Raw genomic sequence first — 26,589 nt, forward strand, 5'->3', positions numbered from 1 at the left:
TGAAATGCCTCGGTGTCTTGGACCCACAATACTGCTCCCTCGCATGTTGGTCCGGCACGGATATAAATACTGACTTCACTTCACTTCAATACACGCGCCAAGCTACCCCTCCTAATCTCCAACCTCCAACTCCATCTTTCATTATTTCTCAACATCTCATGCTTTGCCTTCATTTACCACAGAGTCGCCATGCCGCAAGACGAGCTACCGAAAAACGCAGCTCAGCCGAACAATCCTGAACCTAAAAATGAACGCGCCGTCTCACTGGTCGATCGCTTCACATGGGGCAACTTCACCTGCACTCAGTCCACAGGCGGCGTGGCTCTCATGCTATCAAAGAGCCCTTATTCATTTCGTGGCCTACATACCATTGGAGTCGTGGTCTTTATTCTCAACCTTGTTCTGTTTATTCTCTTCTGCACAGCCATGATATGTCGGTTTGTTCGGAGACCGGCTAGCTTACTCATATCCGTGACGAAACCGCCTGAAGCTTACTTTACTGGCTCATTGTGGCTTTCGATAGCGACTATTATCATGGGGATACAGAGCTTTGGTGTTCCTCACGCTGGGTTTTGGCTTGTCGATACTGTTCGGGTTCTCTTCTGGATCTACGGGGCTGTTACGCTGACTTATAACGTTGTTATCTTTGTGGTCATGTTTTCGATCGCTCCTTTTGCGCCGGGTAGCATGAGCTCTCCAATGTTTCTGATGATCTACAATGCGATGCTCACGGGGACTGTCGCATCGGTAATCGCGGCTGATCAACCTCCGTCGCAACGAATACCCGTTATCGTTGCTGGAATTGCTTTCGAAGGTCTTGGCTGGATCCTATGTCTCCTTTTTCTTCCCCACTTTGTCGGCAACCTCCTTGTCAACGGTCTCGGCCCAGTCAATCTAAGACCAGGCCTCTTTATCTCTGTGGGCTCTGCAGGCTATACCATCATAGCACTCATCGGCTGCGCAAAAGCAATCCCAGATGGACACGGCTACTTCGCGAAGCATCCTACTGCAGCAGAGACGCTGAACATTATGGCATTGTGGGTAGGAATTTTTCTTTGGCTGTTTACCTTTTGGCTTTTTGCAATTGCCGCGGTTGCGCACGTGCCCATCTTGGTTTCAAAACTCCGCGGGGATAAGTCTCGGCAGCAGATGAGCTTTGCGCTTCCTTGGTGGGCGATTGTCTTTCCGAATGTTGGGTTCACGATTGCTACGGTGTATATCGGGGAAGAACTAGAATCCGGCGCCATATCCTGGGTTGCCACTATTATGACTATCTTGGTGTTTGCAGCGTGGTTGATGGACATGTATTTGCATATGAAGTCGATATTTCAGAAGCGCATTATGTAGATAGTTGTAGAAAATAGAGAATGGAACGCAAGTCCAGCGCGTAACTGGCCTTTCCCATTCGACTCGGCCACACTGTTTATAGCGAGGTCTGAGATTTTCTATAGAAGTGTTTACTGGATATAAGGTTAAACCTTAGGTATCTTCTGTCCACAAACATATCCCATGCAGTTTTTTCTACCTGAGATGGATACGTTGATTGTTAAATATGACAAGGGAAAAAGCACTAGGCTTTGCCCCGCTACCTTAAAGAGACCTCGGTGTAATAAATCAGTCAATATCTCAGAGTGAAAGGATTGTCATTACTATATTGAAACTAGTTAAAAGGAACGACTATACATGTTTCAATTTACCAAAGAGAATGACAGAGTGTGACAGCTGTGCAGAAGACATTAAATAATTCCTGTTTGACAGTTCCCTCTTTGTTGAAAAGTGAGAAACCATCGCGTATCCACCCCCCCTTCAATGCACTCAGCTCCATCAGGACATGGTCCACCTAGCCCTTGAGCTCAGCGGGGATATCAACACACTTGGGGTGCAGCTCAATGTTGCGCTGGCTCCACCACGGGTTCTTCGCAGCGATCGAGATCAAATCTCGCCCCTCCACATCCGAGTGAATACCCAGGTAGTACGCCACGTAAACCGTGAAAAAGTGGCCGTAGAAAAACTTCCTGAAGAAGTTGTCCTGGTTGAGATCGATGTTGATGAACTCAATGTTCTTGTTCTGCGGAATATCCTTGCTGCCAAATAGGCCCTCGAGAGTCTTGACCTTGTCCTTGGTGTATTGATCCGCATTCGAGTCAAGGAAAGTGATGATGGCTTGCTTCTCTGAGGGGTTGGAGTAAGCTGCAACTTCGGTGTGCGAGAACTCGTGCAGGAGGTTTCTGTGTGTAGGAACCATGGCGATCTCATTGAAGAACATAGTCGTCTGCTTAAGAAGCGTGACGTACCAATCAGCGGTACTAAGCAGCGCAATACGACTGTTCTTCAACCTCTCAGCAATAGCCTGAGCCTTCTTCAGCGTAGCCTCATTGAACTCAGTCTTCAAGAAGTTGACTGAATCCTGGAGCTCTTTGTGATAAGAAGAAGGTGTGAGCTTCAGCTTGTGGAAGAGATCCAGGAAAATGGAGAAGAACTGCTGGACATGGTACAGAGGATACTCGCGATCTGCATGGCGGAGCTTGTATAAGATGATAGAGATATTGTGCTCCTCACACAGATGAGCAATTTTTCCGCCGCCAGAAAGAACAATCAAGTTCTTGTTCCCCGTCATCTCACGCATAGTTTCAAAGAACAGACAAGGCTCAACAGACCAACCACTGTAGCAGACAATGATAGCAAGCGTAGTGGGGTCCTTCATGACATTGCGGTCAACGAACCAGTCAAGGTCGTAGTCGTTGATGACCTGAACGTGGAGGGGGATCTTCTCGTTGAGGAAGAAGCCCTTTACGATGTCTGAGACGACAGAGGAGCAGCCCATGCCGTAAAAGACAAGACGCTTGAACTGGCCGGATTCGATCCTCTGGCGGAGATCGGTGTTGAGTCTGGAGAGGTCGTATTCATGGCCCCAGAGAATGCTCTCGAAGAGAGGGTTGCCGAGCATGGGCTGGAGACGTTCAAGACGGGGCTGCATTTTGGTGGTTGGCTCTGAGATATTGGTTAATAGGGAGATTCAAGGTATGGTATTGTGTGAAGCTTTACGTACTGGGTTTGATAGTAATGAAGTTTGAAAGATCACACCTTGTACGGTGAGAAGAGTAGACAAGTGATATTGGATACGATGATGAAATTGTTGTTGTTGATGATGAGGAGTAGCTAACCTGGGCTCTAGAGCTCTTTATATACATATTTACATCCCTCATTCAATCTCATGGACGCATAGAAGGCATTTCCTGATCTGTTTGCCGACGTCCATCTCGAATTGTTCCGCCATTACCGCAGTGAAATTGATGCTATACCAGTGGATCACATACCACCATCACCATGATGATTATCAATCTCCTCAACGTCGTCAAAATCTTGAGGAACTTCCGTTAACTGGAGGATGTTGATCCTTGGAACATGATCATCCCAACGGCGTCGTATATACAATAGTCTCCACAAGTGCAAGAATTCTCATTCTCGAATAGGTGCGCATCTCCGGTTGAGCCGTGTCGCACGCTTCTACTACTTTGAGTATCATAAAGCGCCTCGCGTTGTTTCATGTCGTAAAATTCGCATCAATTACCCCCTTTGTTCCAACCCCTGAAGTTCTCCCCGCGCTCTCATTGAGGGATACAGGAGCCGTGATGGTTACTATCAGGAAAGCTCTATTCAACTACCGTGCGGGCATGGCCCGAATAATTTCCTTAATGGGATTATGGAGGGTCTCATGATGGGTTGTAGTGGATAAAGGGAATATTATCTACCGCTCGAGCCGTGTTTTGAGCCGCAACCTTGATGGGATCAAGGTTGCTTTCGCAGTGATACCTATCGGCAAGAATCAGATCATCTTTGATAGATCATCTTCCGCTTAAAATTTCATTTGAATTATGATGCTTATGGTATCATGGAGGGCATTGTAATGGTTGTTGTCGGAAAGAGTCAGATCATTGCGGTTCCGCGTTCCAGGTTTTGAAAATGTTCCAGATTATTCACCACTTACAGTGGCATTATGAGTCAATACAACTGCTGGCAGATATTAGCTCAAGCTGTTCCCCAGTATCAGTTATTTCCTCAAACTGTCAAGGAATCACTTTTAGTGAACATCTCGCGAGTTGATACAGATTATCAGTATCTAAACTGTCTTTTAAAATCATTGTCATGGAGAACAGTAGACCCCCCCTCAATTGCTGCCATTATACGAACCATTGTGACTAACATAGGATTGTGAACCTTGATTTTCTGACATATTCTAATACATACTATCTTCATGACTCAGAATATGATAGATAACATACCAATACGACATCATGCATATGGACCTACCTATAGTAGTAAGCCAAGATATCAACACCTCATAAAGATCGACAATTAGTTTTCCCCAGTTTCCCCGGATTCCCCCCCTCCCAAGTTGAAGCAATAGAAAGACAGGGCAGTTTCAACTCGGCCTAGGCGGAGATAGACTAGCCTTGGCTCACACTAATGCGCAGAATGGGGGGCCGAGCGAGCCGTCCCGCCCCCTGTTAGACTCGTATCGCTTAGAAGTGGCCGCGCAATCTTTTCCCCACTAAGACCTATTCTCCGCCGATCATGCAGGTTTTAGTTGTCTAAACTTTATTCTCTCGGATCGAAATCCTTCTGGCTGCAGCTATTTCCTGATATAGACGTGATGTGATGTGTGTTGGCGCGTAGTTCGGAGCCGAGGCATTCGGCCCGCGCCGTTCGCCCGTGACAGAGAAAGACGGTGTGGACTGGACTAGACACGGACGTCGCCTTTCTAGCCGTATACGGCATATACCTTGCGCCTCTTACATAGTCAGCTTCTCTGTGATGCCTTGTAAGATAGGCACAAACTATATAATATCTTGCCTGTTTTGGCTCAGGCTGTCCTAATATCACAATTTGCATAACAGCACTCAACTTACATAATTCTATCTGAAATTGAAGTCACGCCGAAATGAGAATCCAAGCCACCGCGGAAACCAACTCACACAATGCGAGGAACTGGGTTCCTCTGCTAGATGAGCCCGCATTCAAGCCCCGAAACATACACATTATTTGTGTTGGGGCCGGCTTTTCAGGCCTCATGTTAGCTTACGAAGCCAAGTACAACGAATCGCTCCAAGGGTTCATTGATCTGACTATCTATGACAAGAACCACGATGTTGGTGGAACGTGGCTTGTTAATCGATATCCTGGTGTGGCAGTGCGTTTTTCCCATGATTAGACTCAACAGGTATAGTTGACTGACATATTCTCAGTGTGATGTTCCAGCGCACATTTACACTTTTCCATTTGAGCCAAACCCTGATTGGTCCAGTTTCTATGCTTCAGGGCCAGAAATATGGGCTTATATCAAGAGAACGTCCGACAAGTATGGTTTAGCTGAAAATGTCAGGTTTCAGTCTAAAGTGACAGAGGCGATCTGGAATGAGGCTGCAGGTAAATGGGATCTAAAGGTCTTTCAAGATGGCGAGGAAAAGGAGGACGAATGTGATATATTGATCGACGGGTCGGGGTTCCTCAAGTATGTTCACAGCGAGTTCAATCAGGATATCGCGAACTGACGGCGTTAGTAACTGGCATTGGCCTGATATTCCTGGTCTTCATGACTTCAAAGGGGAAATCGTCCACACCGCTGATTGGTACATCTCTCCACTCACCTTGCCGTCCTTTCTCTAACACCAGGCTTCCAGGAACCCTTCTATCAACGTGGCTGGCAAAAGGGTTGCAGTCATCGGAAACGGGTCATCTGGCGTTCAAGTCCTTCCGCATCTGCAAAAGACTGCTGCTCAGCTGATAACCTATGTTCGTACGCCTACATGGATATTTGCCAACTACGCGTCTGAGCTTACAAAAGACGGGACAAATTTCGCCTTTACTGAAGAGGAAAAGAAGAAATTTCGAGAAAGTCCCGCCTCGCTCTGGAAGTTTCGTAAGGAGATTGAGAACAGGTTTGTAGCAGCACTGATATCAAGAATCTTACTGAATTGCATACAGCCAAGACAACTTCTGGAACGTCTTCTTCAAAGACACAGCCGCTCAGAAAGCCGCACTTGAGAATGCATACAACCGGATGCGGGAACGTCTCGGCAATGAAAAAGAGCTCTGCGAAAAGCTAATCCCAGATTACGAATACGGATGTCGACGCCCAACACCAGGCGACGGTTACCTTGAAGCTCTGCGACAGGAGAATACGCGTGTCACTTTTGATCCAATCGTTCAGATCACCGAGTCAGGGATTCAAACTACACAAGACCATACTGACTTTGACATTATCGTCTGCGCGACCGGGTTCGATGCTAGTTTCCGCCGCTCGTGGACCGTGCAGGGGCGGAATGGTTATCAGCTGCATGAAGCGTGGGGGGAGTCGCCGGAAGCGTATTTTGGGGTTGCAACGGCGAATATGCCGAATTATTTTATCTTCATTGGACCGAATAGTCCAGGTCAGTGAACCTTAAAGCAGTTGGGTTACATTACTGATAGTCGGCAGTGGGTCATGGATCGCTTCTTGATAGTGTGTTTTGTGTCGCAAAATGGATATTGAAGTGGTGTAGGAAGATTGCAACGGAAGACATCAGGTATACTCCGCTCACGGACTTTGCATGATGTGATCTAATACGCTGACGTTACAATAGGTCAGTTTGTGTGAAGCAGCAGGCATTGGATGATTACAACGTCTACCTGCAAGAGCTCCTCAAACGAATGGTGTGGACTGGATCATGCAGAAGTTGGTACAAGAACCGTAAGAAAGAGGGACATGTTACCGCTGTATACGGTGGAAGCCGGCATCATTTTCGAGGTATGTCAACTTAAGTCCCTACGCTGGAGATTTCCTTTTTAACCATTTGTCTTAGAAATTCTTGAAACATTTAGGGCGGAGGACTTTGATATTGAGTATAGATCAGTTAACAGATTCCGTTTCATGAGTAGTGGGAGGACTTTGCGGGAGTCAAGAGGAGAGTACTACGTGCTAAAGTAAGGGTTTAGTTGGTCTAATGGTTAGTGTAGATAGTCTAAGGAACTTCTAAGTGTGGAGACGGAACTCGGGTTACACTATGAATTACACCAATACTGCTTCAGCTATACCCGCCATGAAGCTGAACGATGGAAACGAGATCCCAATGGTCAGTCATAGCCTCGCAAATTCTATACAATTCGATTTAACCTCCAATAGATAGCGTACGGTCTAGGAACTGCAAACTTCAAGAAGGGAGGAAGAACAGATTACGACGAAAACGCGTTCAACTACGCCCTGACTGCTATAAAGAGTGGTTTTTATCACCTCGATGGAGCTTCAGGTATGTTTTTCTAATGCCTCACGCACTCGTAACTGTTCTCACATGTACCTAGCGTACGGGAACGAGGAAGAACTCGGTGCAGCTATCAGAGCATCCAGCGTGCCGCGAGAGAAGCTCTATGTTGTCACCAAGCTCAACGGCTGGAAGAAGCAAGACGTACAGAACGCTTTTGATACCTCGATGAAGAAACTTGGGCTTGATTATGTGGACTTGTATCTCATCCATGCACCGTTCTTTGCGGAGAAGGCTGAAGATTTACAGGAAGCTTGGGCCACCCTTGAAGCCATCAAAGGGTCTGGGCGTGCTAAATCCATTGGTGTGTCTAACTTCATACAGGAGCACCTTGAGACCATCCTTGCCACAGCTAAAATCACACCAGCCATCAACCAAATCGAATACCACCCCTATCTACAGCACGGTAACCTTGTAGAGTACCATCACAAGAACAACATAGCTTTATCGGCCTATGCGCCGTTAACAGCTCTTATCCGCGCTAGACCGGGTCCTGTAGGTGCCCTTTATGCGAACCTGGCCAGTAAATATGGTGTTACGGAGGGGGACATTGCGTTGCGTTGGTGTATTGATCAAAATATCGTGGCTATCACGACGAGCTCGAGTGAGGAGAGGTTGAAGAGCTATATGGCGAATGTGTGGAGTTTTAAGCTAGCTTCTGAGGAAATTGAAGGTATTTCGATGATGGGGAAGCAGAAGCACTTTAGGGCATTTCAAAATCAGTGGATTGCAGAGGGTGACTGGCGATAGATTGCTAAGAATCGTTCCTAGCTTTGGCTTTAGATGAGAGAAGAGTATAGTAGTTATAAATACACTGTGTTCCCCAGTCCAGCGCCAATCTGTTTGAAGACTATTCCATACTATATATAGTAATGTCCCGATTGGCTACGATGGAAGACTTCAAGTGGCGTCTATATAGGAGTAAGTTACGCGGGATACCACTTGAGAGCTTACGAATATATGGAGACGTTTCCTAATGAACAAAGACATTGTAAAATGGCGCATGTATAAGCCACAATAATACCCAATTTGGTGGCTGGTAAACCCTCGCTTTAACTGAGCTTCTTGACACTCGGTTGAATCGTACTTTTCAAGCAGGTTCGGCTGGGGCTAATAGTATCGCACAGAACTTAGCAACACAGAGTCATGAATTAATCCTTGTGCTTCGTCATATACTTCATACTTCTCTTCCGTCCATAGTCCTTCTCGTTAGTCTCCAGAACAGCCAATTTCTCCATTTCCTGTTCCTCCTCCTCGTCCACTTCAGGAGCCATCTCCTTCTTCGGTTCCCTCAGCTTAAGAGGGTCTTTGGGCTTTGCAGCAGCCCCTTTATTGCCCTGAGTCATCTGTTCTGTAAAATCATCATCTTCACCACCATTGCTGATACTGCGAAGCGACTTTGCAGTCTTGGTGACATTCAGATCACAGTTCAGATAGCCTGCCCCTTCTCTGCTTCGATTCCAGGCCTCAAACCCTAGAATATACAGAAAGTTGTCCATGATGCGGTCTTCCCACTGTATGGGGTCGAAACCAGCCTTGGAGGAGAAAGCTTGACTTGCAACCAGAGCCTTGATACATTGAGATATCTCATTCTGTATTGCCTCGGCCGTGCTTGGTATCTTGCCGTCATGGGCTTCGATATATGGCTGGAATCGCGAAAGATAATTGTGGAATGCTATGGGAGCCCAGTACTTATAACCATTTTCAGAGACGAAGTCTTGGGGAAAGGACTCTATAGTTCCGAGAAACCACATGATCGAAAGGATAGCATCGATGACATCCTGCCAGTCTCTGTTTAGGTATCTCCACCGCGAAGCATCTATCTCACGTTCTTTCGGTGGATGTGTCTGTGGCAGCGTTGCCAATTGGAGCAGTACATCGACTTCTCCACATGCGATGAGTCCTTTGATGCCCGTGATCCGCTCAGTGCCGCTGAATACATATCCATTCGTAGAAGTCCACCGCGTGATCTGCATCGCAACTGGTCGCAGCTGTCCCTTCCCCCTGACAGCTCGACTAAGAGGTTGGGCATGGATCGCGTCGAGAACTCTGTCCGAGAAAAGTTTCGACTCTGAGGTATCAACTCTTGGTTGAGAAGTCTGGGCCTCGCCCGCAGCTATCACTCGAGCAGCCAGAGTTATTGCGAAACGACGTACGTGGGGAACCCATTCTTCTCGGGATTCGCGTGGCACAAGAATAAGTGGTTCACGCTTACCATTTTCTGCTGTGAAGGATTGATAAGAGCGTTTGTACCATTGATCTTGACGTTGAGAGTGGGTGGCAACAACTTGGAAATGCTGCGACAAAAGAGCCTTTAGCTCGTCGCCGATGGCTTCGAATTCCTTCATGGCCAATCTTTGACAGCTTCTTTTTCTGTAATAATTTATTGTGCAAGGTCCATTCTGCTTATGGGGGATTCCACTCTATTTAACAGTGTGTTGGTCATAGCTGCTCAGCCACGCCGCTTGACTCATCTGACTGAAAGCTCGTGTCAAAGCTTTAAATAGTCTCTCTGGCGGCCGACGTTTCAGAACTGTCCGCCACAGCCAGTTTCTAGCTACCTTTATACAGTTGATATTCACGTGACATGGAATTTGATGCTTATCTTATAACTTCAACGGCGTTTAAAAGAAGTCCCGAGTATATTCGCAAACATCATCCCGTGATACCCGATATAGCCGCTCCTCCACCTTTTAAGCATCTGGAAGCACACAAATACTGCGAAGATCTAATATCTTTCATTTCAGACACTTCGGGTCCTATCACTAACGACTCTGAGCCTTATTGAACCCGTTTTCTGTTACCAATCATGACTGCAATTCGAGTTGCCGCATGTCATGTTTCTCCCATCTTCCTCTCCGCGAAGGATACAACCTCGAAAGCAATCAACCTGATCAAACAGGCTGCGCGGAATAAAGCCAATCTAGTAGTGTTCCCGGAAACATACATCTCGGCATTTCCGATATGGAGTTCAATACGGCCTCCGACTGAGAACCACAATCTTTTCAAGCAAATGGCGCATGAGTCAATCTTTGCTGATGGCGATGAAATCCACGCCATTCGCAACACTGCAAAACATGCAAATATCATGGTCAGCGTAGGCTTTTCTGAAAAAGTTCGCTTTAGCAGCGCGACTTTATACAACTCCAACATCTTCATTGGAACTTCGGGAGAGGTTCTGATTCATCATCGAAAATTAATGCCTACGTTTTTTGAGAAGCTTACTTGGGCACCTGGGGATGGATACGGGCTGCGCGTTGCAGACACGCCGTGTGGCAAGATTGGGAATTTGATTTGCGGAGAGAATACCAATCCTTTGGCTCGCTATAGTCTTATGGCTCAAGGGGAGAACATTCATATCTCGACCTGGCCGCCCATATGGCCAACTCGGGTTCCTACAACAGACGACTCTTCGGAACCTTCTAAAGATACATCGAATAAGCCGAATTATGATAATGTGACGGCAAACAGAACCAGAGCAGCTGCTCATTGCTTCGAAGCGAAGTGTTTCGGCGTTCTTTGTTCAGGTGTCCTGGGAGATGATGCTATTCAAACTATTGCTGAAGGATCGTCTCACTTGACTCAGGTGTTAAAGCAGTCACAGCGTGGAGCGACGCAGTTTCTTGATCCGACTGGAGCACCTTTGAAGGGATTCAATATCGACAGTGAGACTGGAGAGGCTGTAGCCACTGACTTCCTGCAGCATGATGAAGGCATCCTTTATGCTGATCTTGATACTGAGGATTGCATCGAAGGGAAACAATATCATGATGTTGTCGGTGGATATCAGCGCTTGGATGTTTTCGATCTCAAAGTGAACCGCGCCCGTAGAGAGCCGGTTTCTTTCACTGAAGATGTTGGAAATGTCCCCTCTCAAGATTGGAAGTCTCTTAACTGAGAAGCCCATGCTCACTCAATGCAATGTAATTGAAGCTATTTACTTTATCTCATCTCAACATCAAGAGATCATATAACTGTCACTACCTGAAAGATCAAGGATTCAGTCTGCTTATTCTCGTGACCTGCCCGATTCGGCAGCTTATGTCATTTGGTTCATATCTCAAGTGAGGGGCAAAATCAATAAGAACTTGAACCTTCAAACTTGAGTTGTTTGTGATAGTTGTTCTACAACCCGGCGCATCCAAATGAGTGATCAGAGGATCCCAAGCGTCATCGAGCGCCCACTTCCTAATGGCGTCATCTATGACATGTCAACCGTCGGACAAGTGCGCATTACGCTTCCCGAATCATCAACCTGGTCAAGCGGACTTCATTGGCATGAAACTCACGACGAGTACTTGAAAGTGGTGAAAGGAGCAATTCGAGTCCGGCTGGGAGATTCGCGACAGGTTATCAGCGCTACCGATGGCAATCAGCCAGAGATAAAAGTACCGCGCTACGCGTGGCATGAATGGCAGCGAGCCGCACCAGAGGGCGAAGAAGTCGTCGTGATTGAGAGGACAGAGCCGGATGATAATGATAAGGCCATATTCTTTTGGAATCTCAATGGCGTAATTCTCGACAGTCCCAAGATGTTGAGTGATGAGACCTCGGTGGTATCCAGGTTGCCATCAAGGCTGCAAGGACTGTTCCTTGATATATGGATTCCTCTGAACCTGTTCATTATTTTTCGGTCCTTGGACAATATTCCTGTATTCCTGGACGCGCCCAACCTGTCGCGAGTATCAGATAATAGAGTGAGGAGCCTGTTACAGAACATCGATATAGTGGTCTCCCACCTCATTCTACTTGTTGCTTCGTGGGCTGGATGGACTTTGGGGTTACAGCCGGTTCGACGGAAATACACTCCTGAAGATGCATATGCGACATGGCAATCGCGACGAAAGAATGCCAAGAAGACCGCATGATCAACAGGCAGCGTCGAGTGATTTGAGGTTTCGATCAAGTCCATCCACTTGAGTGACGCAGCGAAAGCTCAGAGTTTTGAGATAGCAGTATTATTGCGGTATCCTATCTCAATATCCAAGTGGGATATATAAAGAGTCTATACAATCTCTTGCAAAAAAAAAACATTTTACTATGCATCGCCAACTGAAACAAATTTTTATGCCACGCCATTGATCACAAAACCATCAATCTAGTTCTCGACAACAGGTCCGTTATACTCCTTTCGCGCCCAGGCGAAGTAGTAAATGACACTGAAAATGACGAGGCCCCCAGTGACCACGACACTGTAGTTCATCATATCCACAGTAGGATTCACCATGGGAGGCCAGAAGCTGAAGAAGCCAACAACAATGAGGTAGCACATGGCGAAGATGTTGTTGGCAATGCCAAAGGCACCCTTGAGATGGAAAGGACCCCAGACAAGCTCAGCGCCGGTGGTGTTGGCCAGAGCTGGGAGATCTGAAGTGCCGGGCAGCACGAAGCCTTTGGTGAGGCGACGGTAGAGAAGAAGACCTGCGGCGATAAGATATGAAGAGTAGAGGCAAGAAATAGAAAGAGAAGTGACGTTTTGGAACGCAACAGGCGATCCAATGTTGATGAGTGACAGGAGGATTGAAATGACGGCAGTGCACAAGACTGAGTACAAGGGGACAGTGGTTCGGTCGCTGACCTTTGACAGAGTGCGCCAGCCAGGAAGACCTCGGTCACGGGCAAAGGACCAGAAGACACGAGAGGTCGATGCAAGCATCCCGACAGTGGCGCAAGCAGCAAGAAGAACAATAATGGCGGACATGACGGTCGCACCGGCTCTTGAGTTTGTCGCTTGCTGGAAGATGTACATGTAGGGGAAGCCGAGCATTCCGGGGCCTGAAGCCATCGCATCGTCGAGGTTGCCCATGCAGAACACCATGGCAATGACCATGGCGAAACCGCAAGCGCCGTTGATGCAGAGACTGAGAAGGATGGAGGTTGGGACGACGACGGAGGGGTTGACGGTTTCTTCGGACATCTAGAAGCTGTCAGTGAAAGTTCATGAAGGTGAGAAGTCAAGACGTACGTGGAAAGCAGCGTCAGTGCCGACGAAGGAAAACGCATTACCCATCATACCAACCATGAACGAGATGCCATTCGTCGACCATCCACCGTTGTTAACAAAGGTACCAAAGACATCCGATGCAGAAGCATGAGGTCCAAGGGTAACAAGCGGGATCAGAATGGCAAAGAAACCCAGAATGTGAAGGATCAAGATCAATCCCTCAAACTTGGGCAGCACCGAACTGACGAGCGTGTTGATGAAGACGGCAAACCCAAAGATGGCCCAGAACAGCAATGTTCCCTGCCAAAGCTCGGGCTGGAAGTCGGGATAATTGAGAGTCGCCATTCCCAAGATCATGTTTCCCGTGAGCAGGGCGCTGGATGATACAGAGCCTTGCCATCCGCCGACCGTGAGCATGCCTGTGAGGTGACTGAGGAATTTGGAACACGACCGCGGCGCCATCATAGCGACCCTGGACACAAGATTAGTTGTAGTCTGAGAGATGGAGATGATGTGACTTGCCAGTGATATTGTCCTCCGGATGTAGGTGCCATCGAGACCAGCTCGCACATGGTAGCAAAGACACTAAAGTTACCGACCCAAACGACAAGGAAGCTGTAGATGACACCGGCTGTGCCACCATTGTTGAGGCCCTGGGCGAAGAGAACAGTGATAGCTTCCCAGGTGATGAGAATGGTACAGCTAAATCCCAGAATCGTCATGAACCCAAAGTTGCGCTGCGAAAGGCAACACTATCAGTGAATGTACCTCAGTGAGGGACGGTGTAACGTACCCGAAGCACCTGCTTCTTTCCCATCCGCTCCAACTGATCCTTATCATGATAATTGCTCGCCGAGCTGCGTCCAGAATCTGGCTCAGCCTTTGCCGAGACATTGACAGCGTCTGCTGCCTTGACGGTGGCATTGTTGCCCATCTCAAAGCTGGGTTTGTTAACGCTCTCCATGACGTTGTAAAAAATGAATCGGGAATAGCAACGGGAGAAAATTCGAGAAGAGAAGGATTGAGAAGAGAAGAACAAAAAGTTAAAAGGGACTGCAGGAAGAGAAGGAAGGGGAAAAAGGTACAGGAATGGTGGTTGCACCCCTGGGAAAGGTCGCGACTGCGGTAGAGTCGCATTGGGGACGGCCGCCACCAACCGAGGCTGGGAATAAGTCTGGGTATGACATGTAACAGATTAACTTAATCGCCTCAGTAAGAGTCTACCTCCACAGCGACGTTGCTTTACGTTGTTCCGCTATCTGTCCCGTACCATACCGGGCATCCTCGCCCCTCCTGTTGCTGATCCGGCAGAATGCACCGATGCCCCGGAAAGCCCACTAACAAGGGTCCCCTCCCACCGGACTTTTTGTAGGGCCAGGGACCCCATACCTCTTCGGTAACTTAGCGGCATTACAGGGGACAGCAATCAACGAGCCAAATTGACAGTCGTTTGACGGGGAGTAATTTGCGACACAAACTGTCAGCATAAATTGAACATTTCTTTTTTTCCGTGTTTCCCCGCGAATAAGATCGTCGCCCCTCCGTTTGACTGTTTTCAGACTACAGACGTTCCGGTGAGGTTTATTGGCTTAGAGTTCTATTGATTAATAGCTCGTTATAAGCGCACGGACAGACCTGAATAAACGCCACAGACGACGATATGAGAAATAAGTGCTCGAGAGCGGAAAGGGGTCCGGGCGTGCTCAAACTCTCGAGCCACCAGATCTGGCAGATCAGGTCCGGCTTATTTTCCTCTTTCCAGGTGCCTGGGTGCAAGGGTCCATACTGTTACGTACTGTATGGCTGACCTGCTCTATTCGTTATGGTGATGTATCATAATCATATGCAACCGAGCGAACCACTGAGCCCCTGTATGTCAGAAAAATGTTTTCTCTTTACCCTTTCTTTTTTTTTTCTGCACAGTATTGGTCCTACGTTATTTTTATGCTATTGGTCAGAGGAAATTCATGCACGCCTGACAAACATTTCATCTTGCTTTTTCTCAGAGTGCTTGCAGCTCCTGATACAAAACGTTCTGTATTTAGAACAGCGAATGATTTTTACTCTAAATTGGTACACTTGCATAAAACGTTGCTGCGCTGTAACCAAAATCTCGGAGGGATAAATAACCGAGAAAATAAACATGCCTGGGAAAAAAGAAATTACCTTGCCTCATGTTTGTCGGGGTGGTGCATCATGCGTGCTCTCTATGTCTACCTGCCACGTCTGATGGATCAAGATCTTTTGGCTTGAGTGGCTCGAGCGACTCTGCGCATCCCAGCTCCTCTCCTGGTCTTGTTTCGGCTTCTTAGCAAAGTCCTCCATCTCGTGAATTTCACTGCGCTGTGTCTTGGACGCATCCCGCGATCTGCTGCTCTGCCCTGTCTTTGACTTGTACCCCGCGTAGCCGGGCCTGTATGTAGGGTACCCGTTGCTACTCGACTTGCCCTGTCGTCGAAGATCGTCGACCCGGATCTGCCCGGACTCGAGGCTGTCAAGGAAGGGCTTGAAGTTGGGCAGGCATACGGTAAGGATGGCGAGACACTGCACTAGCTGTATGGCGATGGAGGCGGGCCAGATGCTAAACGAGTGATCGGCAGAGTCAAATGCCTTGTTAGAGTAGTGGATTTGCGCTGCGATTGCCGGCGTTACACTATTAAAAGGTTATTAGCCACGGCGCGGATAATAAAATAAAATGACACCACGCAGTACGTACAATATTCTGCTGCCGAAAACGCTCATCACAAGAATCCTTTTTGACCACGAGGTTTGGATCTTGACCACGTTCTCTGCCATAATGATGACGATGACGATGTCGGTGATGATGTTGGCGGTGGAGTAGTACGTCCAAAATGCCTTGAGATTGATGCATTTATCGTTATCGCCATACAGCCATGGTGTCGGTGGTTGGCATTGGAAGAAGTTGACGAGGAGCGCCGTGATGCCCCAGACACCGACGACGGCTTCACAAGCGATGATGATCCATTTTTGACTCTTGGGCGCCATGATTCGTAGACTCATTGTACCCGATAACTTGCAGCAGAGAAGTGAGGCAATGAGCATCGTGTTTGTAGCATATTGGCTCTGTACGAGGGTGTATTAGTTGTTTGTTTGTTGTCGCGGGGATGTCTGTCGGGTGTTACCTTGAAGGTGTCTCGATCGCTGGCGCCGAGAACCTCGAAATGTTGACCAAGGCCATGCTCGCACGCATTAAAAACAATCGCAGTCTGACTAGCCGCAAGCACCTTTGCGCATAAATATAAGCATGTTGGAATGCATAAAGTGAGATAGATGTCTTACAGTTGCGACAATGATGAGAATGTCGTCGACCCTCAATGTCTTGATCATGTAAAGCTTGGTGCCAGTCCTAACTGAACACGACAATATCGCAATGACGAGAAACATTAACGACAAGACCTGAACAAGCGGCGACTTGTTATTGTCGGTGATGATTCGTTGGTTCGAACTCATATTGGGCCGATGAATGCAGCAATTGCTGCGCAAAACCAGCAGAAAGATATTACGAAAACAGAAAAGAGGGATCACGGGTATATAAAAGTCAAACAACGATGAATTCAGAGACAAAAATTGGCATCACAGTTAAAGCTAAGACACAGCTGACAGTGGAGTGTAGATTAAGGGAAGGGAGGCTTCAGCTAAGGTTACGGTTTCGGTACTTCAGAATCATGGTGTGAAGGAAATCTCACAGGTACGGTGCAGGTACAGGTACAGGTACAGGCGCGGCAGGAAACTGGTATTGGGCATATCCCGGAAACGGTGATTTAAACGGTTATTGCCACCCAAAAGCAGTTTGGAACCTTTTTCGTGAAACGGGACATGAGGACCAATAAATGGTAGGAATGAATCTACACCATAATTACGTAGGAATCTCCCCCCTCCTCAGACCAGCCTGGAACTGACTGTGAGGCCATGTCTGCAAAAGGAAAAAAAGCAAATCTTCAACATGGGTAGTCCCCCCTGTATTCTACGCTATAATTCCATGGTCCTATTGACATGAAAAGGCGCCAATGATGCTTGATATCACGTAGAGGAGAATTATGCAGCTGAGCGGCTCAGCAACATGAGCAATCCGAAACAGCCGGTGTTCCGGTGAAATTTCCACCGGTTGGAGTTTATCTGCACATAAATCTGTGAATTATTGCAGATCGCAATACTTGAAATACTGTGCAATCGTGGCACAAATCATCAACACGGCTGAGGTTCTTTACATCGATTGGTAGGGCTAAGTGAGCCTCAGACTAGAGCTACGTTACGCCCCCCTGTTAGTCTAGGTCTTCATGTGAAGAGGAGCTCCCTTTATCGTCACCGAACCAGTCCGTGCTTCTAAACCCTGAATCTGGGTCCGCGCGTTAAGCCCAACGGGTCTACTATCCGAACGGAGATCGATCCGCGGGTTACAATAAGCAAAACGACCTTCCAAACTTTGCTTAGACCTTTTTTTTCGGGCGGATCATCCGGAGGAAGAAGAGAAAAAAGGATTCTGGTTCGAATTCGCTTAATGGAATTATGCACTTCTCGTCAGAGATTTCCGCCTGCATGGTGAACTTGCTACAGTGGCGTGGCTTGCTGCTAAAGAGGAAAAGATCGCCGTGGACATGGGGTGTCTGAGCGTTTTGACCAACCGTTTCCGTGGGTACATCGGAAATCCAAGCACTCTCCGCTGAGCGGCTTTATTGTCAACCGAAAAAGGCATCGAGCCTCCGACTGCTCGTTTTTTGATGGTACGAGTAGAGAGGAAGGATTTGGATTGCGAGTTTTGATGGGCTGACTGGTATTGCTTATTTTCACTGTAGGCTCCACAGGAGGTAAATGGATGCTCTGATTAGCTCGGGTCGGTTGTTTGCAATGGCCCCTCTGCCACCGAGCTATGACCTCTCTGCCACTTAGCTATGACCTTTCTGCCACTTAGCTATGACCTTTCTGCCACTGAGCTATGGCCTCTCTGCCACTGAAGGCGACTTAATTCAGTTGATTTATCTTCTGTGCTACCATCCCAAACGCCGTGGCACATACCCAATACAACGTCAAGATGATCCTCAAACTCATCGAGGTAGACACTGCCACCGATTTCGAAGAGCTCATCGCATGTCAGTGGGCATCTTACGAAAATCCCCTCCAACCATTCTTTCGCATGTTTTGTCCTCTCAACGCTTCAACGCACGCAGAGTCCCTCAAAGAGTCAGTAGCGCTTCAGCTCAAATGGCACAATGAAGACCCAACAAGCTACTGGGCAAAAGTCGTCAACGATGATGGCAAAATCGTAGGCGGTTGTTTATGGAAGATTTGTTCTGAGAATCCGTTCGATACAGATGAGGATCATTCCTACGCTTATTGGCAGCCGGAAGGGGAGAGACGAGAGTTTATCACACAAGCTCTGAAGCAATTCGATGCACCTAGAGCGCGGATGGGGGCTAGACCTCAAGTCTGTAAGTTTCTTATTCAGAGAATTGCGAAGAATGAGACTCAACCCAATTTAGACATCAACATCGTCTTTACACATCCAGACCATCGTCGCCAAGGCGTGGCGAATGTTATTATGAACTGGAGTAAGCAGAAGGCTGATGAGATGGGTGTTGAGCTGTGGCTTGATGCGACAGAGCAGGGCGTACCTGTTTATGAGAAACATGGCTTCACAGTCGTCAACGTCAACACCATACAGCCTACGACAGAGAACCCAGGTGAAGAATGGCATAAAGTCAAAGATGAATTAGGTCCTATGACGTTTAGACAGATGTGGAGACCTGCTGGTGGTGATTATCAAGAAGGAAAGACTGTGAAGCCCTGGGAAACTGTTGAGATCAAGTATGAGCCTGAGCTGCCGTATGTGGAATCTCATGCTACTTGGGCGCGATGGGGGCAAGGGAGGTGACAGTTGGCATATAGATAGAGTTTAGATTAGCGTCCGTTTCATATAATAATCGATGTGATGGGGAGTGTCGTACATGTCAGACACGCATGGAAGAAGAAAATAATACGGCGATCGTCGTTTGGCTTGTGCCACCAGACCCATAACTGTCCCGCTTACCAGCTGAGCTGGGATCTGCAATAGCAAACGGTCAGTCTGGTTATCGTGATCTACCGTTTGCTTATTGCTCAATAACAGCCACGGTGAAATTGTGATCACTAGTATCTCATCGGGTTTGATCTATGATGGATGGACTATTGATCGAAAAGAGAGTGGCTATGAGTGGTAGTCACAGGGTATGGTCTGCAGCCTGTATCTAAACAGCTAGATGCATTTATCAACTTTGCTTAAGCATAATGACACCTTACAAATCATTATAGTGATTTTTTATTGCATAAATCATTAGTTGGGTAACGTTGGAAACCTTGTAGTGCTGGTAGTTACTCAAGCATAAATCTGTCTACCTAGTAGTTACCCTAAAGCTGATAATTAATTATTACTTCGAGCGCAGAATGAACGCCACACAGAGTAGAAAATCCAAGACTTGGTCAAACTGAAAAAAGGACGTTTAGCTAAAGTCTAGCGTTATTATATCATTCGCCCTATCTTTGCCGGTTGGAGGTTGATGTTCCCAAGCGCAATATCATTTATCAAAGTGCTATAACACGTCTATCGATGTTCGCTCTCGTGTGACAATTCTTCCATAAAGTTCAGAGTATTATTGGAAGCGCGATAATTCTCAGGTCGTTCTTGTTGAAATGCCTACCTTAGTTTTACGACTGCCATCGTCGTTTGGCGTTCAAACGCGTCAAGACGCGTCGGGATTCAAGATTCGGGGTATTGCGGAGACCGAAGGCCGAACAGCGGACTTGGCCTGACGAATCATTTCGCGACGAGCGTAACCTCACATCTCGAATACCCCGAACACCTGACATTTCACGTATTCAAATAAAACATTTTCGCGTTTTTTGAAGGAAAAGGAGTTGAAAAGTTGGGCAAGGTGTTGAATCCTACGGAGAAGCGGACTTTTGATGATCATAGTAACATGTAGCTGACATGAGATCATTGGGATGGATATAAAAGACCTAAAGACGTGCGCAATTATGTGGGAAAATAACAAATGAAACAGATTACACAAACCTCCTCAATATGTCTACCAAATACATCAACAAGCTTAATGGCCAGCGCGTCCTGGTGATCGGTGGCTCAACAGGTATTGGCTTCGCCGTTGCCGAAGCAGCCCTCGAACACGGCGCAAATGTCGTTATCAGCAGCTCCAACCAATCCAAAATCGATTCTGCCATCGAGCGCCTCAAAACTCACATAAACAACAACCACCTTCCAATTAGGAAGATCTCTGGAAAAGTCTGCAACCTCGCCAAACCGGAAACAATCGAGGCCAACGTCAAAGAACTACTCGAATCTGCTTCTCAAGACGGAAAACTCGACCATGTCATCTTCACGGCCGGAGACTTTAATCCTTCGCCAAGTCTCGACTCAGCGACTGTCAGTGTCATCTCTAAAATCGGCATGGTTCGCGTTATGGGCGCTCTTTTTGTCGCGAAGCATCTCTCGAGTTGTATCAACCAGACGAACCGCAGTTCGTTTACCATCACGGGAACAACTACTGACTCTCGTCCTGCTGGAGCGGGTTGGTCTGTTCTCAAAGCAGCAGCCGGTGGAATCGAGCCAATGACTCGTGCTTTGTGTATGGATCTCAAGCCTGTCCGTGTGAATTGCGTCACGCCGGGATTTGTGCATACAGCTCTGTTTGATGGGTTTCCGCAAGACGTTAGGGATGTTATTTTTCCTGCTATGGAGAAGGACTCTGTTGTAGGTAGGCTTGGGACTGCAGAGGAGTTGGCGGAGGCTTATGTTTATTTGATGAAGTGTACTTTTGCTACTGGGTCGATTGTTGTCGTCGATGGAGGTAGGATTGTTGGAGATGACAAGAGTCAGTGAGCCTAAAGTTTAACCTTATGGCCAGCAATCAACTACATAGTTGCAAGAGTTACTGATGATATTGACAAAAGTGGTTACACCAACCATTAACGATTCTCAAGATAAGATGCGCGATGCAAGCACCAGATGCTAGGTCTCTCAACCAAAGATATGACTCTCAAAAACACACTTTAGAATCAATGATTCACAGGTGCTGATTGTTAAAGAATTCCTGTCTGTGGCTGCAAAGGCGCCAATGACCTTGAGAATAATCCATGAAGTTTACGAACAACACTGCTGTTCAATCTAGCTCGAGTTTATGAGAAGCCTAATTTCTCGTACTCATTTAGTAGGAGTACTCCTAAGCATCCTGTAAGAAGTATGGTTTCTCGTCAAAGCATTTGTATATGAGAATCTGGCCTTAAGCCGGCTTTACCAAAAACGCGCGCAGCCAAAAGCCACAGCTCATATGGCTTTATCGACACGGCATTTATATAGAAACAGTTAGTCTGTTGGACTTGTCGAAACCAGGTCCAAACTAGGCCAGGTATATTTCAGCTCTATTGGCAATAGTTTGAACTCTGACTTCCAGCTACCCGTCACAATCCTTTTCAACATGTAGAGAATAATCTAACGTTAGATCCTGAAAGATCCCCGCAATCTAACCCAAATTACCCCAGAGCGTTCTTTTTCTGCGACGCGCCGTCCCAGCTTTACAAGTGTCTAGACCTCCTCTGGCTAGGCCTGGGGGCGCTTATCAGCGCACGCTGACAGGCTGGTGATAATTAGAAGGGTCTTGAGCCGATAGCTGATTTGCCTCGGTCTGTACGTCGTGAGGCCTTTTTTAATTCAGAGAAATTCACTACGTGGTCTTTACGATTTTGTCTATTCATCGCTCTACCGCATGTTACGATGAGTTCCTCGTTGGCCACCCAGCCGTTTCGACATGCTGGCCTACCTGATGTAACCATCAAAGGTCTGGGTACGGCGCTTCGGACTCTTCCGCTCTTTGATACGAACAAGGCCTTCTTAAGAATCACTGACCAGCCTGATCGATTCTCTTTTAAAATTGATGGAACGTCCAAAGCTTCATCAACCCTTCCTGATTCCAATACAAGCAATCTGGAGACTTTGACAGGCATCCAAGCTGTACAATCTCTGCTGATTCCACTAGGGCCATCGGTGTTGCCGAAATTCGATATGAGCCAAATGGTATCAGACAGTGTGTTTCTCTGGTTAGTTGAGCACCACTTACCAAAGCAGGCTATGATATTTCATCGTTATGCTAACGTCTTAAAGGGCGAGGCTGAAAAATACCGCCGAGATGCTCTTACACGCGTGACCTTCCTTTTATATGCCGATCACGTCAGTGAGCATCTGGAGAAATGCAAAATGCCACCGCTTCGTAGTCTTGCCCGCTACGATGGTTTCCCCAAAGCTTTTGTTGAGTCCCTCTCGACTGAAGACTCAATCGACGACATGACTGAGCACATGGGCCTTGGTGAAGCCACCTGGATAGAAGCATCTTTGTTCCTTGTGCAGTATTTCAACCAACCGGAACGACCACAAATCCTGTCAAGCAACGACATATGGAAAAGCCCCGTGGGCGATATTGCCTTGAAGTGCATTCAACAAGCCAGTGGATCACCCTTGGCAGGCCGTGTAGCACTTGGTGCTTTGAGAGCTCTGCCTGTGTCATATGGTATTTTCGATAATGAAGCGTTTCGACCACCTGCGGGTGAAGAGGTTTTAGGTCTATTACAAAACATGCCTTTTCACCCCGAGTCTGGCACGAAAGCGGAAGAAATCCTCAGGCAGATCCAGGATCTTGGGGGTGCAGAGGGATGGCAATCCCATACCCATGAGCTCACAGTTCTCTGGGCAAAATAGCAACAGATTGTTTCAGAAGAAGCAGAGAACCTTGCTCGCAGTGTTGACACAGTCCCACACAGTATGATTTCTTGGCAGACCCCTTGCTGCACGTTCTACCGTTGAGAGTACAGGCAATGCCTATTATCCACTACTTGAAGAATTGTAAGTACTAACTGTGCCAAGTTAGATAAAGCTGGAGACTGACTACACTTTGCAGGCGCGTCCGCCGATTTCATTGTGCAGAGACCTGGGCGATTGAGCCAATACAAACACCAACCCCCTTCAAACAATGGACCAGGCACATGTTTTGTCGCTGGAACAAGGATCATTACAAAATCTGGAAACAAGCCTATCGAAGACCTTGAAGAAAACGACTGGGTATCGACTAACGGAGCAAACGACGAGTGGGGCCTTGTGTCTGACGAAAGGGTTGTCATCCCAGTAGACTCACCTATCATCTACGGGTTCAGTGAGTCTGCGTTATCTCCTTCGAAAATTATTAACACGATTCTGATGCAGCATAGATGATGAAGCTCCGTTCTTCACCGCCGATCACGTCTTTCACACGACCACTGGCCTCCGAGCTCTCGATGCAGAGCTCGCCATGAAGGAAAACCCCTGGGCAGAAGTCGGTCGACTCTCAGCTGGTCATATTCTATACCGCCTGGGAAAAGATGGGAGGACATACGACCAAGTTCCCATTCTGGACATTAACTGGCGTCAGATGCCGGAGGTCACCGAGGTCTACGGTGTCCATCTTCGCGAGGGTCGGCGAAGTTATCACGCCAATGACTACCTGGTCATGGTTAACTACCCAGAGATTACACTCAAACGAATTTGTTCCACGCTTGCCACATTTTCACAGGAGGATCAAGTACGCCTTCTGCAGTCATTGAAAGAACTGAATCCTCTCTTTGAACGATTCGGAATAGCAACTGTTTCCGAGATGGTTCAGCGCGAAGTCGACGCAGCAAAGAATAACTTGACTGCGCGGATGTACAATGTCACCGAAAACAAGCTAGCTGGTCTTGCACATGCTTCGGTATGCTTCAATCCAGAGGAGATACCTACTGTGGACTATTCTCAGCTTCCGTACGCACTCCCTGTTGTAACTTTGTTCGACGGAGTTATTTTAGTAAATGGAGTCGTCTGCGAGTATGGCCGTGTCGATAACGCCAACAGCGAAGTGAGATGGTCTCGTTTTATCAGCCAGAACATGGTTGAACATGGAGTTTTATCGATACAAGACCCACGGTTATCATTCTGGCATTGGACAGATTTGCTACAGTACAGACTACGACGGAGATGATTTGTTGGAGCTTCCAGTGTTTCAGTATATGACTTATGGTTCTGAATGCGAGCTCGAGATGGACGCTCTCAGTGCAGGTGTCACAAAACAGGAGCTGATTTCTTGAAGTCTGAAGCATGGTATGAATCTGGGTCTGATAAAGAGGAGTTGACGATATAATTCTTGCTGGGAAGGACGGTCAGATGTCTAACTAGGTATGTATGCGTTCTTATGCTAAACTTGGTGCATAGTACGAGATGTGATGTTGCACTCGGTGCGTATTTCCTTTGGCGGATCGGCGCTATCGGGACGGCATCCAACGGCCGCTCCCGCTTTATTGGCTACGGCGCTCCACCCACCGCGCTCGGGACCGAAGCGCCGGTCCTCCGGTCGGGCCCGTCTTCAACTTATCATCGAAATGGGTTTGGACGTCTCATAGTGACGACAACTCTGAGTCTTAAAGGAAATTTCCCATGAGAAAATCCTAACATTTTCCAGTCTCCAACAATACTTGTCGCCATGCAGGGAAACTCGCAGTTCAAAGTCATCATCGTTGATGCCGGCGTCACAGGCCTTACGCTTGCTCACTGCCTAGCCAAAGCAGGCATCGAATTCGTCCTCTTGGACAAGGGCGTGGTGGCGCCGAGCTTCGGAACCACTATCACGCTTCAGCCGCACGGATGTCGATTTCTACACCAGTTAGGCTGCCTGGACGCAGTGCTTGCGAAATGCGATACCATGGGCGGCGCGCATTGCCGTGATCCCACCGGCAAGAGCTTTGCCTCTAACGACTTCTTTGGTGTTGTACGAAAGTTGTAAGTACAATCGCATTTTAGCTAGGGCTCACTCACTAATCATGTGAAGCGCGGGTTATGATACTAGGACACTCGACCGCCAAGTATTCCTGCGTCAGCTCTATGAACTGCTGCCCGATAAGTCTCAAGTTTACGAAAAGGCCCGTGTTGAGGATATTATCGAAGATAACTCGTCAGCCCGTGTCGTTCTAGCTGATGGTCGTGAGTTCGTTGGTGATGTAGTAGTTGGTTCTGATGGCGTCCATTCCAAAGTCCGCGAAATCATGTGGGACAAAGCCAACGCTCTGCGCCCTGGTATGATCACAGTTGATGAGAAGAGAGGTAAGTATATATCACCTTATGGCAGACGTTCTCAGTTGCTCACAGCCTTAAGCTATGGCCACTCAATACAATGCCATTGTAATGGCAAGCTCGCCAGTCCCAGGTATTGGTGCTCACGACATGGAAATCACTTCCAATGACAAGTACTCCTTTCTTCTCCTCTGCCAGCCAGACTGGATATCCATCATTGTGTACAGCAAGCTCCCTGAAGACCAGCAGTGTACGTGGCCCACAAGTCGACGTTATACTGAGGCCGATATGGAGGCGCTCGTGAGTAAGATATCTGAGCGTCCTGTCACAGATACTGTCTTCTTTGGGGAGTTGTGGAAGCGACGTCTGAAAGCACAAATGACATCACTTGAAGAAGGAGTTCTGGAGCATTGGAACTCCGGCCGAATTGTTCTGGCTGGAGACGCTGTTCACAAGGTACGCGTTCCCATGAACGATACTCTATTAGTATCTTGACAGGGCTGACTTATCTAGGTCACCCCGAACTCGGCCCTTGGAGGCAACACAGCGATGGAAGATGCCGTAGTAATCGCGAACACGCTCCATGCTCTATTGGCGAGGCACCCAAACAAAAAGCCCAGTGACGTAGAGCTACAAGATGCCATGCGCCAGGAGTATCGAGACACACGAGTAGACCGTGCTCGCGCCATAGTCAAAGCCGGAGGTGTCTTGACGAGACAGCAAGCTTATGACGGATGGAAGGCATACATCACCCAGAGATGGTTGACGCCCGTCATAGGACTCGATAAATTGGCCCAGAAGATTGCATATGCATTACAGCGCCTAAACTGAACTATGTCGAGTTTGAAGAGAGAAGAGGGATCCTGGGCTGGCAAGACACGATGGAGGCGGAGAAGGAGCATGCAATGAAGGGCAAGGTGGAGAAGAAGGAGAAGACAGGAATGTCTTGGAGTAATTGGAACGGCGGATTTGAAGCTATTTTCCCGCATATATCGGGAGTCTTGGTAATTTTGTGGTTGGCCTTGTGGTTATTTCATCTCATCGCTTCTGAGGACCATGTGCCTGGCTTTGAGAGGGACACTCTAAGTTTTGTTGAAGTCTTCAACACGAGCTGGAGGAAGCCTTACTGAGCTCTGCTTCTTTGTCTCGAATTCGAACTAGTAATCGAATGTAAGTTGGCGCATAACTATTCACTACCCCTAGAGGTATAACTA

The 26,589-nt window shown here is 47.6% G+C and overlaps 13 protein-coding genes across 14 annotated transcripts; 9 read left to right on the forward strand and 4 right to left on the reverse strand.

Moving 5' to 3' along the window:
• Positions 1-93: 93 nt before the first annotated feature.
• On the forward strand, positions 94-1,524 carry FOXG_02868 (uncharacterized protein). The gene has a single exon (XM_018380340.1). It carries the CDS (start codon positions 190-192, stop codon positions 1,345-1,347), a length of 1,158 nt encoding a protein of 385 aa, XP_018236583.1. The 5' UTR covers positions 94-189; the 3' UTR covers positions 1,348-1,524.
• A 316-nt stretch (positions 1,525-1,840) lies between these two features.
• Positions 1,841-2,977, reverse strand: FOXG_02869 (uncharacterized protein; the record flags this gene model as incomplete). Its single annotated transcript, XM_018380341.1, has 1 exon — positions 1,841-2,977. The coding sequence occupies one exon, from the start codon at positions 2,975-2,977 to the stop codon at positions 1,841-1,843; it is 1,137 nt and encodes a 378-aa protein (XP_018236584.1).
• A 1,965-nt stretch (positions 2,978-4,942) lies between these two features.
• FOXG_18423 (uncharacterized protein) lies at positions 4,943-8,048 on the forward strand (the record flags this gene model as incomplete). Its single annotated transcript, XM_018398496.1, has 11 exons — positions 4,943-5,191; positions 5,247-5,512; positions 5,562-5,630; positions 5,682-5,939; positions 5,986-6,431; positions 6,479-6,566; positions 6,624-6,787; positions 6,843-6,963; positions 7,025-7,112; positions 7,163-7,286; positions 7,339-8,048. 11 exons carry the CDS (start codon positions 4,943-4,945, stop codon positions 8,046-8,048), a joined length of 2,583 nt encoding a protein of 860 aa, XP_018236585.1.
• A 202-nt stretch (positions 8,049-8,250) lies between these two features.
• Positions 8,251-9,678, reverse strand: FOXG_02874 (uncharacterized protein). The gene has a single exon (XM_018380342.1). The coding sequence runs from the start codon at positions 9,644-9,646 to the stop codon at positions 8,450-8,452; it is 1,197 nt and encodes a 398-aa protein (XP_018236586.1). The 5' UTR covers positions 9,647-9,678; the 3' UTR covers positions 8,251-8,449.
• Positions 9,679-9,968: 290 nt separating this feature from the next.
• Positions 9,969-11,297, forward strand: FOXG_02875 (aliphatic nitrilase). Its single transcript, XM_018380343.1, has one exon. The coding sequence runs from the start codon at positions 10,108-10,110 to the stop codon at positions 11,194-11,196; it is 1,089 nt and encodes a 362-aa protein (XP_018236587.1). The 5' UTR covers positions 9,969-10,107; the 3' UTR covers positions 11,197-11,297.
• On the reverse strand, positions 11,171-14,488 carry FOXG_02876 (uncharacterized protein). The gene is made up of 4 exons (XM_018380344.1): positions 14,036-14,488; positions 13,765-13,979; positions 13,264-13,714; positions 11,171-13,215 (listed from the first exon to the last, which is right to left on the reverse strand). Exons 1-4 carry the CDS (start codon positions 14,204-14,206, stop codon positions 12,397-12,399), a joined length of 1,656 nt encoding a protein of 551 aa, XP_018236588.1. The 5' UTR covers positions 14,207-14,488; the 3' UTR covers positions 11,171-12,396.
• On the forward strand, positions 11,380-12,411 carry FOXG_18424 (uncharacterized protein). The gene has a single exon (XM_018398497.1). The coding sequence runs from the start codon at positions 11,444-11,446 to the stop codon at positions 12,164-12,166; it is 723 nt and encodes a 240-aa protein (XP_018236589.1). The 5' UTR covers positions 11,380-11,443; the 3' UTR covers positions 12,167-12,411.
• Positions 14,489-15,141: 653 nt separating the features above from the next.
• On the reverse strand, positions 15,142-16,920 carry FOXG_02877 (uncharacterized protein). Of its 2 annotated transcripts, XM_018380345.1 has the most exons (4): positions 16,543-16,920; positions 16,386-16,487; positions 15,959-16,326; positions 15,142-15,895 (listed from the first exon to the last, which is right to left on the reverse strand). In XM_018380345.1, the coding sequence occupies exons 1-4, from the start codon at positions 16,711-16,713 to the stop codon at positions 15,415-15,417; spliced, it is 1,122 nt and encodes a 373-aa protein (XP_018236590.1). In that variant the 5' UTR covers positions 16,714-16,920; the 3' UTR covers positions 15,142-15,414. The 2 variants fall into 2 exon arrangements, with proteins under 2 accessions (XP_018236590.1, XP_018236591.1); XM_018380346.1 differs by having other exon boundaries at positions 15,959-16,487.
• A 1,098-nt stretch (positions 16,921-18,018) lies between these two features.
• On the forward strand, positions 18,019-19,420 carry FOXG_02878 (uncharacterized protein). Its single transcript, XM_018380347.1, has 2 exons — positions 18,019-18,689; positions 18,741-19,420. The coding sequence occupies exons 1-2, from the start codon at positions 18,293-18,295 to the stop codon at positions 19,130-19,132; spliced, it is 789 nt and encodes a 262-aa protein (XP_018236592.1). The 5' UTR covers positions 18,019-18,292; the 3' UTR covers positions 19,133-19,420.
• Positions 19,421-20,110: 690 nt separating this feature from the next.
• On the forward strand, positions 20,111-21,157 carry FOXG_02879 (uncharacterized protein). The gene has a single exon (XM_018380348.1). It carries the CDS (start codon positions 20,318-20,320, stop codon positions 21,128-21,130), a length of 813 nt encoding a protein of 270 aa, XP_018236593.1. The 5' UTR covers positions 20,111-20,317; the 3' UTR covers positions 21,131-21,157.
• A 1,344-nt stretch (positions 21,158-22,501) lies between these two features.
• Positions 22,502-22,999, forward strand: FOXG_02880 (uncharacterized protein; the record flags this gene model as incomplete). Its single annotated transcript, XM_018380349.1, has 1 exon — positions 22,502-22,999. The coding sequence occupies one exon, from the start codon at positions 22,502-22,504 to the stop codon at positions 22,997-22,999; it is 498 nt and encodes a 165-aa protein (XP_018236594.1).
• A 116-nt stretch (positions 23,000-23,115) lies between these two features.
• FOXG_18425 (uncharacterized protein) lies at positions 23,116-24,290 on the forward strand (the record flags this gene model as incomplete). Its single annotated transcript, XM_018398498.1, has 3 exons — positions 23,116-23,143; positions 23,199-23,450; positions 23,506-24,290. The coding sequence occupies 3 exons, from the start codon at positions 23,116-23,118 to the stop codon at positions 24,288-24,290; spliced, it is 1,065 nt and encodes a 354-aa protein (XP_018236595.1).
• Positions 24,291-24,788: 498 nt separating this feature from the next.
• FOXG_02881 (uncharacterized protein) lies at positions 24,789-26,206 on the forward strand (the record flags this gene model as incomplete). Its single annotated transcript, XM_018380350.1, has 4 exons — positions 24,789-25,084; positions 25,134-25,405; positions 25,458-25,831; positions 25,889-26,206. The coding sequence occupies 4 exons, from the start codon at positions 24,789-24,791 to the stop codon at positions 26,204-26,206; spliced, it is 1,260 nt and encodes a 419-aa protein (XP_018236596.1).
• Positions 26,207-26,589: the final 383 nt, after the last annotated feature.

Source organism: Fusarium oxysporum, chromosome 8 (genome assembly GCF_000149955.1).
Source record: "Fusarium oxysporum f. sp. lycopersici 4287 chromosome 8, whole genome shotgun sequence".
NCBI classification, from domain to species: domain Eukaryota; kingdom Fungi; phylum Ascomycota; class Sordariomycetes; order Hypocreales; family Nectriaceae; genus Fusarium; species Fusarium oxysporum.

Bases quoted from the DNA above. Each gene is read 5' to 3' on its own strand.
- FOXG_02868 (XM_018380340.1), top strand. From the start codon at position 190: ATGCCGCAAGACGAGCTACCGAAAAACGCAGCTCAGCCGAACAATCCT.
- FOXG_02874 (XM_018380342.1), bottom strand. From the start codon at position 9,646: ATGAAGGAATTCGAAGCCATCGGCGACGAGCTAAAGGCTCTTTTGTCG.
- FOXG_02875 (XM_018380343.1), top strand. From the start codon at position 10,108: ATGACTGCAATTCGAGTTGCCGCATGTCATGTTTCTCCCATCTTCCTC.
- FOXG_18424 (XM_018398497.1), top strand. From the start codon at position 11,444: ATGAGTGATCAGAGGATCCCAAGCGTCATCGAGCGCCCACTTCCTAAT.
- FOXG_02876 (XM_018380344.1), bottom strand. From the start codon at position 14,206: ATGGAGAGCGTTAACAAACCCAGCTTTGAGATGGGCAACAATGCCACC. The intron at 13,715-13,764 runs GCAAGTCACATC...TCTTGTGTCCAG, and splicing joins TCCGGAGGACAATATCACTG to GGTCGCTATGATGGCGCCGC. The intron at 13,216-13,263 runs GTACGTCTTGAC...GACAGCTTCTAG, and splicing joins GCACTGACGCTGCTTTCCAC to ATGTCCGAAGAAACCGTCAA.
- FOXG_02877 (XM_018380345.1), bottom strand. From the start codon at position 16,713: ATGAGTTCGAACCAACGAATCATCACCGACAATAACAAGTCGCCGCTT. The intron at 16,327-16,385 runs GTAACACCCGAC...ACCCTCGTACAG, and splicing joins GCGATCGAGACACCTTCAAG to AGCCAATATGCTACAAACAC. The intron at 15,896-15,958 runs GTACGTACTGCG...ACCTTTTAATAG, and splicing joins GTTTTCGGCAGCAGAATATT to TGTAACGCCGGCAATCGCAG.
- FOXG_02878 (XM_018380347.1), top strand. From the start codon at position 18,293: ATGATCCTCAAACTCATCGAGGTAGACACTGCCACCGATTTCGAAGAG. The intron at 18,690-18,740 runs GTAAGTTTCTTA...AACCCAATTTAG, and splicing joins GGGGGCTAGACCTCAAGTCT to ACATCAACATCGTCTTTACA.
- FOXG_02879 (XM_018380348.1), top strand. From the start codon at position 20,318: ATGTCTACCAAATACATCAACAAGCTTAATGGCCAGCGCGTCCTGGTG.